Below are 12,839 nucleotides of genomic sequence, written 5' to 3' on the forward strand. Positions count from 1 at the left end.
ACTAGACCAAGCTAGGAATCTGGCCATTTAGAAAATTAACTGTCCGTGTGAAATTCCACTGGAGCAGCATTGCAGAAAATGCAGAAAATGGTCCCCAACGGGATGCTCCCACCTGTGTACTCCCACACATCATGTCTGGCCACGAACTACCTCTTATTATTTCAGCTTATCTAAGTTTTGCTTGTGGTTCTGCACAGTCACATAGTAAACTGAGTTTATATACTTTAAATATAATTATGTGTTATATAATCATATGAAGTCTAAGAAGAAGCACCCAGTGGCCTCTTAGGGAACACTAGATGAAATTTTGACTGTTGACACATTACCCACCCATCCCACTCCTCAACCCCAACCACGGGTACCAGTTAAAGATACAAACCTTCCTTCTCAGGATGCAGTGTTAACTACGAGAATGAGTGGACTTGTAAGGGCCTTGAACCACAATAATACCTGAAACTCTTCACATTAAGTATACATCTTTAATGCAAAACCCACCAGTTGTGCTCAAGGAAATACAAGAAATTTCACGTTAACCATATCACTTTCTGGACACTGACAGTGAATACATACGAGCTAATGGACTAGTCATTAGTTGCGTCTGGTTCCTGAAAAATATAAGTCGAAAAGTCGTTTGCATTTCCTGAGGAAAACAGATTTTCTTCTAATGGACTAACATCCTATTCTATTTTTTCTTCTGGTTTTTGGCTCTGCCCTCAAACAGCCATGTTCTCTCTCCTCGCAGGTGACCCTGATCCCAACACATGACTCTGAAGTGATGAGGGAATGGTACCAGGAGACCCATGAGAAGCAGCAAGACCTCAACATCATGGTTTTAGCGAGCAGCAGCACGGTGGTCATGCAAGATGAATCCTTCCCCGCCTGCAAGATTGAACTGTAAAGGCCAAGGCCAGCCGCACCACAGGATTTGAACTGTTTCCAGAAATTCTTCCATTTGAAACCACCTTTTCTAAAAAGTCAATTCATCTAATTAAGTTGCTGAACTCTATTACCTGCCAAATGCTATACTGTATCACAGTGATGCAAGTCACTAATATTTCTCAGTTTTTGCTGATTGCTAAGGGAAGTAACAGTATTCCCGCAATAGGGTTCAAATTACTGCAAAATTACCTGCCCCAGTTCATCTCTGCTGAACATTTGGAAACCACGCACTAGCAAACCCAGCTGACTTCTGCTAGGTAGACGCATTTGTCTTAGAGAGAGAGAGCAAGAGAGAGAGCGCGCGCAAGAGAGAGAAATTGCAGGAAAGAGAGAGAGAATGAGAAAGAAAAAGAATGCAAGAGAAGGAGGTATAATGGAGAGAGTGCTGGTGAGATGCCCAGAGAGTAAAAGAGAGTGCAGGGTGGGGTAAGGAAAAAATAACCAACAATTAAGTCTGCATTTTCTCAGGCGAATAGGTATTCTGTAGTCTACATAGGCAAAGTTTTCAATTTGTGTCAGTCTTGAGTCATCAAAAAGTCTTACTTTTCTAAGACATGTCATCTAGAGGAAAACAGAAAGAATAAGATTTGTTATGAAGGCACATGAGATTTCCATGCCTTAATTAGGCTCCTTCAGTTTGAAGGCTGCACACTGACATAACATAGTGAGTGTAGACTGGACATGCAAGTGGTTTGAACCCCATTCAGAACTCTCAAACTTTGAAAACTCATAAGTAGATTGATCTAAGGCATGCTCCCAGCATTTGTCCACCCACTTAGTCCACTCTGAGTCAATTAACCTGCATGCATCAACACCCAAGTCCACCCCAATTAACTGAAGCAAATACCAAAGCAGTTGGGAGTACATATGGTAGACAATTTGCCTTAGAAAGTGACTTGAATGTACAAAGATACTCGATGCACTTATTTTTTAATGTGAGACAGCAAGTTTATAAAACATCCGTGTAGGATTATAGATACTCCAGTTAAAGGAGCATGTGTGTGCATGTGTGGGGTACTAGAAGCCGATCTGACTGGTGCAATAGTTTGATGCTGAGTCGTGTGTTGACACCATCTCAGTGCACCCATGACCCCCTCAGCCAAACAAGTTGAGCCTTTCATAGCTTCTTTACTACCGCAAGTTAAAGATTGAAATGGCTTCTATGATCAGAACTGGGAAAACAGTGAATCTTATAGTGGAAGAGGTTCTCAGCAAGTGTACAGTATTTACCTTCCTTTGTCTTACATTGGCTTTTTCTTATTTTCCATTAATTTCAACGTACTTATGGGAACAAGTGTACAGAAGAATTTTTTTTTTAGATATGCGAGAACCTTTCATAGATGAACTTTTTAACAAATGTTTTCATTTTACAGGAAAATGCAAAGAAAATTTTCAAGTGACAGTTTTTTTTTTTTAAGTGTTTCATAAGACAAAAATTGAATAATGCTTTTTGACGTTCTGGTGAGACTGAGGTCCGATATTGCAGTAATAATATTTATTAAAAACCCATAAGTACCAAGAATAATGATACCTCCCATCCTTTGATCCCATAACATAAAAATCTGAATATGTGCTATTTGAGAGTGGGGAAGAATGGCATGATGGGCTGCGTTATTGTCTTTTGCAGCACATCACCAAGTGGTATCCTGCAAGCTTCTTTCAAGATGTTCAACCATGAGGTAAAAGAACCAAGACAAGTTCAAAGAACCTAGTGCAAATTTGCTTTGGGATTTTCTTTTCTGCATAAAAAATAAAAGAAATAATACCCCGAAAGCAAATGAATTCCCAGCTCCTACAGTTCGTCGTGTAGAGTTCAGAGATCATTTCCATCACTGGATCATGATTCAGACTGACGTCAGATTCCAAGGTGCAGATCAGGGCATCCAGGGTTCAGATGTGGCGAGGTTCTCAGTGACAGCCGGGCTGTGTTCTGTCATGTCGCCCTTCCTGCGGACTCTAAGATCTACGAAGTAGTGAACAATGACCTCATTTTATTTTCTATGTTAGTTATTTATTTCAAAATTAACATTGTTAGTGTATTTTTGTCTTACGAGTATATGTTTTGCACTGCTAACTATTATGAGGGTTTAAACAATGCTTCTTTGGGGTCCCTTCACCGAGGGCCTGTGCAGTCTACTTAATGCTGTGAATTACATTTTTCTAATGTTTAATTTTTTTAAAAAAAATTGATATTCTATTTTTGTTAGGCTTCTATAGAGATGCAGCTTTTATTTATTACCCCGTGTCTTTCAAGTACTTAAAAATAACCCATTAAGAGTACAAAAAAATTAACACACAATAGAAAAGTCATTGTGATGAAAATGAATTTCATTGAGTATAAACTCAACTACTTAAGACTTATGAGACAAACTAAGATACTCAAGATAATTATTTAATGACTAGCTGTTAAGTTGAATTGGTCCTCATAATGCATGCAAGGAGGAACAGATTTGTAGACTTCTTGTCAAATCCAGACCTCTGGTTGATTTTTCTTTGATAGAAGGATGGAATTGTTTTCCAGTTTCCAAAATTACATTTTTTAAACATATGCATTATTTTGCTTTAAAAAGTAGACAAACATTTTAGGGGAATTATAGCCAATCTTCAACTATAACCACTCTACCCCACTGCTCTGCTCTTGTTTCTTTTTCTGCTATGGGATTTAATGGGAAAAATATACAAAAACTGTCACTTGGTCAGCTGGCTCTTTTTCCTGTGAACTATTTCAATACCTTTCTCCCTCCATTGTTCTCAATGATGACCACAAAGCCTGAGTATACCAGGAAAACCAATATTTGCATTGCATTGCATCCAGAATCTTTCCTACCTGTGTGACTAACCTAATTTTGCTGGTCCCATACATACACACTTAGTAACAGCCATCACAACTTTTCTTGGATGTTCATGGTGAAAGCTGGCGATCTGCACAGACCTCTAGAAGCTCTGTTCGATACTGATTACTTATTCCAATTGTATAGATTGACTATTTGAGTGGAAGGAATTTACACTGTTTAAATGATGGAATTCCATTGAGCTAGCATTCATGATCATGACCTTTTTGGTAGTATGCTTAAACAAAATTCTGCAGAGACGAAATGTTAGAGATGATCCTCTGTTTTCAATTTTAACCAATTCTATCCCCTTTTTCCAAACCCCAAGCCCCGTGCATGCTTTCTCAGTCTTGTGGTGGGACTGGATACAATGACTGAGTCCTTCCTTCCCCTCTTAAATGCCATTTTCCATGGAGTTCAAAAAAATTTTTTTTTTCTTAAACTTACCTATCATAGTGGATGGTTTCCCCAGTGTATATGAATGTTTTAAGTGTCTCCAATAGTTTAGGAGCTTTCCAATACGCATTTAATAAGATTTAATCATTTGCTAATGGAATTTTGCCGACTTCCATTTTCCCTTTTTTTTTTTTTAACCAAATTCCAGCTCTCAGGAGCTCTTCTACAATCCTGAAATTGCTTTTCTTGCCTCTCTTCAGTCACCTATCACAGGAGGTTCTTGCTCAGTAATGATATTGTGCGTTACGATAATAACTTTTTTTTACACTTCAGATTTAGAAAAAAAAAATATCCTGTTTCCATTTGAAAGGAAATGTAAGCTTTTCTCGTTGAACCAACGGAACAACACACCGAAAGCAGCCTAGGGATGAGCATTTCTTTGAAAGCAATTAGGTTATTCACCTGGTATTAAAACCATTTGCTCTTTTAAAAAATGTCTGTGACTTTACTAAGTTAATTTAAAAGGCAGCATCACAAACTGAGAAGGAAGGGAAAAAAATAGCTTCTCGGCCCTCGTTTGGCGCTCCTCAAAGCAGGAGCCCCCAATAAGAGGCACCCAGACCCGGCTGCCCCGGGAAGCACCTCTGGCCGCCCCGCTGCCGCGCCGCCCGGGCAGGCGGCTTGAGCCCACCGAGAAGCGCCTCACACTCCTCTCTCGTTCTGAATGGTGTTTGTGTCAGTCTGCAGCTGTGTATGGTATTATGTCTTATAATCCTGCATCACTTCTATCCTATCCAGTCATATCTAATGTAGAAAATTAGTTTCCAGTGAAAGTAATACGTAGTGCTTTTATGATATTTGTGTGCAATATCCCCTCTTCCATTGAGGATATTTGATGTAAAGGAAAAAAAAAAAACAACTCAGTTCCACAATAAAATACAAAAGTGGCAAAAGTTCACGTGTGTGGTCGTCTTTAGCTCTGGCTACTGAATGGGCTCTTCGGGAGTTGATTTGCCACCCCACAGAACACGGGAGTTGATTTGCCACCCCACAGAACACGGGGCAGAGTACTGAGCTGCGCGGTGGGGGCGGTTGGGTTCTTTTCAGGTGGGCTCCCTGGTGTTTGGTAAGCAGCCAAGAGGGCCCTGCCCTGAATTTCTGCAACTGCTACCTTGGTCTCTTATAGCCGAAGCCCTGGATTACTTTAGGGTATAAGGATACAATCCCAGCAGTTGGAAGGAGAGGGGAAGGGACAATGAAAATTATTGATTAAAAGAAGTAAATGGGGCAGTAGAAGGAGGATATTGGGGGGATTTCCTGCACAAACCATGAAGAAACAAAAGCACCAGCTTCTAATCCTAGCTCTGCCACACCCAGCTGTGGGGCCTCAGACACTGTCTGACTTGAGTTCTTTTTCTCACGTGTAGAACGAGAGAATTTGGGAGGATGGTCAAGCTATAGTCCCTTCCAAACCTCTCCTGCTGGATTCTGCAAAGTTGTCGGCCAGGCCAAGAGTCCTTGGTAATTACCGCCATCACCTTATCGTCCTCATCTTCCCATTTTGTTTTTTGTTTTTTGGCAAACTGAAAGCATACATATCAAAACAAGTCCAAAAAGAAATAAGTATGAGGCCCTTTAACACATGAAAATAAAACATAACCTCCAATAAGCTTATTGGCTTATTTCAGCCATGAATTTAATGTTTAAACAGGTTTCCCTCTACCTTCTCAGGCTTCTTGTGAAGGAAACCATTTTGCCTGGTTGAGGAATTTCATTGGAAAGTTTTCTTGTTTGTATGCTTATTGGTTCTGAGACTTTTCCAGTTACCACAAACTGGCAAAGTGGGGAACTGGAGACAGTCAAGTGGTTTTTGGCTCTGGAAAAGAGTCTGAACCGGCTGGTTGAGGTGATTCCACTAGTACCGCCAGGAGAGGCATATGCTGTCCTCGAATTCAGCTCTGCCAAGGGGAGATCAACCCTGCCTCGGGAGTGCTGCTGTATGGGGAGTGTGTGGGCAACTTCGGGTGGTCCTGGGTTCCGCCTGCCGCTCTCTGGCTGTTGTGTCAGCCCACCGTGATTGGGGCTGGCCCTGTCCCCTGTCCCTTCCTGGAATCCCCCAGGGAACCACCTGAGACTGAGATACAAGGAGACACCAGGGCCCATTTTGTAAAAGGCTTTAGTGCAGGGGTTCTTAACAAGGGGTCCATGAGCTTGAACTGAAATGCAAAACAAACATTATCCTTGTGGGAAAGTGTTGGTGTGGGCGTGATATAGTTATTAAATAATACACAGTGTGTGGTGTTCACCTGACTGGCAAAGGGGTCCGTGGAACAAAAAAGGTTAAGAAGCCCTGCTCTAGTGTGACACTGGGACCATGTGGGTAGCAGGGTTGATGAGGAAACTTGGGGTCTCACTATCTAAAATAGAAATGTGTGTTGTGGAGATCAGTACTCTGAAAGAATGAGTTTCAAAATTGACATAAATTGAGAATTCAGAGATTTTGTTCTTGAACAAACAAACAAAATCTGTAAGCATGCTAATTACCATACTACCGCTTTCATAAAACTTTCTTGAAAACATTAAAATAGATCAGAGGAAAGGAGATTGAAAAGTGTGACTTCAGCCTCACATTCTGGGTCTATAATGACTTTTATTTGTATTTGGAATTATTTTTGTCATAATTTGAGCTCCTCATTCTCTTAGCTTCTTGCTCATTATTCCTGAATAAGCTCTATATAACAACTTATCGTGTGCTATGGGTTTGATTCACATCCAGGCACTAAAAGTCTTTTAGGAAAGTGATTATATAACAATGAGTACCAGAAAAGGGGAGAATTCCTCCAAGGCAGTCATTCAAAAAATTATTATTGCACATTCACTCTGTACCACAAGTGGATTCTGCTGTGGGATTTAAAGGTGAACACAATATAACTGTTGTCTTAACCGACGGGGGAAGACAGACCAGCGAAGAGGCAACATTGGGACAGGGGCTCCCACGCTTCAAGTGTGTCCTTAGGTAACCACAGGCAAGGCCTGAGAAGCGCTGTTCAAGCTGAGCCTGGAGTGCGCGTGCACATGTGTGTGCTGGGCAGAAAGCACATTCCAGGCTGAGGGAAACGCTCACAAGGCCTCAGCAGAGAGTGGGATCAGGATATGTTGGGGATTCCTTCCACAAGGCCAGGGAAAGAGGCAACCACAGAGTGCTCAGTTGTGACCTCTAGAACCTGGCCCTGTTCAGAAAGAGTCCTTTGGCCTCAAAAGATTACTCCCGTGGAGCGGTGTAGCTCAGGGGTCGAGCACCTGCTTAGCATGTATGAGGTCCCAGGTTCAATTCCTCAGAACCAACTAAAAAAAAAAAGATCACCACAACCTACCCTGAGTCATAACGATGTTCTGCTGACACACACACTCCTTTGACTTTGCATCATGTCTCCAAACCATGGGGCTTCATTGATCCCTGCTATTAGAAGTTATGTGCAAGGAGTGATTCGGAGATCCCTCCAGAAGTTAAAGGGTTAAGCATGTGAAACCTCAGAGGGAAAACATCACTAAGAGATTTTACCCACATCTATCAGTCTAAACTTAAATCTGTATTGTTTTCTATTGCACGGCCGAACTATTTAGTCCCAGGAAGTCTTCCTTCTGGCCTGAACCTAGACCCCACCGCCCGGGTCTGCCCAGGCTGTCCTTGTTTTACACTGAAAGTCTGGCACCCAGGAAAGCCCTCAGTCCCTGGAGAAGAAACCAGGAGAGTGGGTCACCCTCTGGAACTCCTTGCTGCTATTAATATTTATATCTCATTCCTTCCCATACCCTCCCGACCTAGGCAGAGTAAAGTTGGGGAAGAGTTCAATCTTTTTCAGCTGGTCTTTCTGTATACATCAGAAGTAGCCTTTTTCCAGTTTCAGCAAAGGTCTGTTAGGGAACTGTGACCCCCCCCCCCAACCCCCATAATTGTATTGCTCACTCTGGATGCTTTTTTGTGTCTCCACAATGATCTTTTAACACATGCCTGACTCACGGTTTCTTGCATAATCCAAGATCTCCATTTCTTCCTTGATCTTTTTTCTTTTTTAAAAGATTTATTTATTTAATTTCTCTCCCCTCCCCCCCCCCCCCCAGTTGTCTGTTCTCTGTGTCTATCTGCTGCATGTTCTTCTTTGTCCGCTTCTGTTGTTGTCAGCAGCACGGGAATCTGTTTCTTTTTGTGGTGTCACCTTGTTCTATCAGCTCTCCATGTGTGCGGCACCATTCCTGGGCAGGCTGCACTTTCTTTCACGCTGGGTGGCTCTCCTTACGGGGTGCACTCCTTGCGTGTGGGGTTCGCCTATGTGGGGGACACCCCTGTGTGGCATGGCACTCCTTGCACACATCAGCACTGCACATGGGCCAGCTGCACACGGGTCAAGGAGGCCCGGGGTTTGAACCACGGACCTCCCATGTGGTAGACGGATGCCCTAACCACTGGGCCAAGTCCGCTTCCCTTCCTTGATCTTATATTGTATGTCTTAGAAATTCACTGGAGCCACATATGCAGACTGAGTTTTGGTCACATTCAATTTCTTTGATTGAGCTGTTCTTCTAGCTGATTCTCTGGGAGTTACTGGCCACGCTGTTCCCAGATGATAGAGCAATGCTACTAATGAGAATTGGTTCATGGGGTGATCTCTCCATAGACAGATAAACTAGCTCTATTTCATGGCTCAAACGACAACCACTCAAACCAGAAATGCTTGCTGCAGTAATGCAGTCGCGTAGATTTAAGTGCCATGTATAAAATGATACTTCTACATTTCTATCTCCACCCTGAACCTCTTCTCTGGTTCCCAAACACATATACCCAGCTGCCTATTAAGATCTCCCTTTAACACACCCCAAACCAAATTTAACAAGTCCCCAAACAAATCCCTCATCTCCTTCCCCAATCTGCTTCTCTCCTAGGCTTTTCTGTCTTTGTAAATGGTAAATACATAAGTCCAGTAGCTCAGGTCAAAAATCTTGGCCTGTCAACAAACCCGCTGGTTTGCAAATCCTTTTAGCTCTACCCTTAAAAGACATTCAGCCTGACTCCTTCTGTAACATCCACTGTTAAGGCCTTATCCAAGCCAATATCATTTCTTTCCTGGATTATTACATCAGCCTCCTAATTGAGCTCCCTGTTTCCTGCCTTTGCCCACCTAGTTGATTCTCCATAGAGCAGCTAGACTAGAAAAACTATCTAAAAATATTAAGTCAGATAATGCCACCCAGTGCTCAACAGCTTCCAAGGCGTCTCATCTCAGAAGAGAAGTCAGTGTCCTTACTTCCAGGCAAGAAGGCCCTGCGCTACCTGTTCCTTCCTATACCCCCCGTCTCTCTGACTTCATCTCCCACTACTCTGTCTCACACATTCTACTCCAGTCACATGGCCTCTTTGCTCTTCTTCAGACACTCCAGCTGTGCTTTCATCTCAGGGCCTTTACTCTGTGTCCTTTGTCTGACATTCTTTTCCCCAGGTGACTCCTTGGCTTGCAACCTAGTCCCCTTGGCCTCTGCTCAAATGTCATCCTCTCAGGAAGGCCTTCCTTAACCACTCGATTTTAAATTGCAACCTTCCCAACTTAACCAACGCTCTATTTTCTGCTTTCCGTGCTTTATCATTCTCCCTATCAGTCATCACCATATGACACTGTATACTTGCTAGTTTATTACCTGTCTCTCTCCATAGAATATGCCATGAGGGAAGGGACCTTTGTTGTATTCCTTGCTGTAGCCTCAGTGGCTATTTTATCAGTGCCTGGCACATAGTTGGTGCCCAATAAATTTTCATTTAATGAATGAATGAATGTACAAACAGACCAGTTTCTCATAGTGGTTCTATGGTGTTGTTGGAAAATGGGTTGAAATCAGACAAATTTGTATTCAAACACTGTCCTTGCTGCTTGGTTATTGTGCAGAATTGTGTGGACCTGGGTAAGTCACCCAAGTTTCAGTTTTCTCCTCCCACAATGGGTAACAATCCATGGCTTGCAGGGTTGTTGTCAGGATTCAAGAGGATGTATTTGATCAGGTGGGACAATGGGCATTTAGCAAAGAGTTGTTCTTAATGTAATTGTTATAATAAAGGTGGGTGTGTGCTTGCCTGTGAGTTCTAGCACCGGCCCACCATGCTGTCTTTGGAGGACTTTTAATGGACATATGTGTTTATTCCAAATACTATCTTGAGGACATTAAATTCTGATGGTGTTTTAACGATTAAGATTTTGAACTTCACAGGAATGAAGTATAATGGGAATGAAAAAAAGCAAGTAAGATTCTCCTGCCATTGGGTACACCAGAGGATACAATGGTCCTGCCATAAATTCTTTATAAAGATTTTCCATAGCCCTTGATTCAGCATTTAAAGCCCCATTGTGGAGCTTATTTTCAGATGCTTTTTGTGAAAAGGACAAATATTGTATGATCTCACTGATGTGAAATAATTAGACAAAGCAAGTTCAGGGAGTAACACTCTAGAATACATGGTGCCAGGGGACAGGATGGGAGCAGGAAATAGGGAATTAAGATTTAAAAGATACAGGGTTTCTCTTTGGGAGGATAGAAAGTTTCAGTAATGGGTGGTGGTGATAGCATGACATTGTGAATGTAATTAATAGCACTGAATTATATATTTGAATGGCTTAAAGGGGGGAAATTTTAGGTTGTATATGTTATTAGAATAAAAAAATTTTGTTAATTCCATGAAAGGGCACAACACAGTGAACCCCAAGTTAAAACACGGATTATAGTTAATAATACAATTATAAAAACATGCTTTCATCAACTGTAACAAATGTACCACATCAACCCAAAGTGTTAATAATAGGGTGGTATACGGGAATCCTGTATTTTATGCGCGATTTTTCTGTAAACCCGTAACTTCTCTAATTAAAACATTAAAAAATAGAATAAAAAGTAAATCTTCTTGTTTTCTGAATGTGCCCAGCTGGGATTTGGAATTCCTAACATACATACATAATCAACACATAGCCTAATTATTTTGTTTTAAACAAAGATGCCAGCAGTTACTGCCACCGTCTCAGGGGCATTGCCACCATCTTTTGTTTGAACTTCCTTGTTACTACACAGGTAATGATATCCTTATCGTAGCATGCAACATCAGGGAAAAGGCCAAATCAACAGGGAAAGAAATGGTTCAAGCTGTTATTTAGAATAAGAGGCAATTTTCCTGACATAATTATGTTGAAGAGCACTCCTCTTTCCGCATTTTCTGGAGCAGGATTTTTATTTATCATTTTCAGAGTTTGGAAAGTTCAGTTCTTTGACTGTTAATAACCACTTAATGAAAAGACAAACCACCCACACATTTTCCACTTTTATGGCTCACTAAAGCCAAAGCTTTCTGAGCCCTTTTCCAACTCCATCCCTTTCCCACCCACAGCCGGTGAGTTTAGTGGGTGCCAGAAGAGCGGGCTCCTAATGACTCATGTGAGGTCATACCACAGCATCTTCATTGTGAAACTCAAGGCTCCTGGTCTGTTATATATCCCCAAAGAGCAAAACCACAGAAAAGGGTTTACCCTTTTCCATAACGGATCTCGTTTAGGAATATTAATGCCTTTCCCCCCTGCATCACTGCACATTTTATATTCATATGCAAAGTTAGATAAGAAACAACTAATATTAATTACTCCTCTAGCCTGAGAAATACCATTTGCGAATGAAGCATTTGCCACGAACCTTCTTGGGCCTCATTAACACGATTGCAAAAGTACTGACATTTTGGGTCAGGTTAATTCTTTGGGCGGGGGTTTTCCTGAGCCTTGTAAGATGTTCAGCAACTTGGCCTCAACCTGCTATATGCCAGTAGTAGCCCCTCAGCTGGGACCATCAAAAATACCTCTTGCCATGGCCAAATGTCCCCTGGGGAGCAGAATCCCGTCCAGTTGAGAACCACTGCTTCAGGCCTACTCTAGAGGTGCCTGCAGACAGTTGCTCAGCAGGGGACTCACTGTCGGAGAGTGTGCTCTGCTCCTGGGAGCATGCTAGTACTAGGCTGAGCAGCTGGTCAGAAGAGCCCTGAGGTTAACACTGCCAGGAGCGTCCCAGCCACCGAGAGAATGGTCTGGCGCTGAAGGACAAATACTCCAGCTTCCTCCCCGCTCAGTAGACACCCCTGAGGAGCACTCCCCATGGTCTCAGAGGGTCCTGCCCCAGAGCCAGGGCCACTCAGTGGTGCATGCTCCAATGATGGTGCTTCTTTCCTCCCCTGCCTCAGTTTCTTTCTCCCTCACCTGGCTTCTTGGAATCACCTCCAACTAGTGCACTTGTACTCAAACTCCCATCTCAGTCAGCTTTGGGGGGATCCCAAACCAAGTGTGCTTTTCAAAGTTTGGGATTGCAGCCTTAGTTGGGAGTTAGATCTGGGTTGGATCCTGCCTCTCCAATTCACTGAGCATTTCTTAGCTTCTCTAAGCATTTGTTCTTTTTTGATATATAAAACAGAGCTGCAATAATCTTTGGTCACAAGAATGGATTAAATAAGATAATGCATGTAAAAAGTTTATATGGAAACTAGATCCTAATACCTGACCAAAATTGTCTTTTATAAGAAAGAATATTGGTCATGCTTCATTGCTTCCACCTTTGAGGGACAGGGATAACTCTGGGAAACCTTTTTTTCCCCATAAATCT

The 12,839-nt window shown here is 42.2% G+C and overlaps 1 protein-coding gene across 2 annotated transcripts in view; it reads left to right on the forward strand.

The window, feature by feature from the left end:
* The window catches only part of MAP1B (microtubule associated protein 1B), a 98,819-nt gene extending 93,700 nt beyond the window's left edge, over positions 1–5,119 (forward strand). For both annotated transcript variants that reach the window (XM_058309985.1, XM_058309986.2), the window contains one exon: positions 743–5,119. In XM_058309985.1, the coding sequence (XP_058165968.1) occupies positions 743–898 (156 nt within the window). In that variant the 3' untranslated portion in view covers positions 899–5,119. The remainder of the gene's footprint in view (positions 1–742) is intronic.
* The last annotated feature ends 7,720 nt before the right edge of the window (positions 5,120–12,839 follow it).

This window comes from Dasypus novemcinctus, chromosome 2 (genome assembly GCF_030445035.2).
Source record: "Dasypus novemcinctus isolate mDasNov1 chromosome 2, mDasNov1.1.hap2, whole genome shotgun sequence".
Lineage (NCBI taxonomy): Eukaryota > Metazoa > Chordata > Mammalia > Cingulata > Dasypodidae > Dasypus > Dasypus novemcinctus.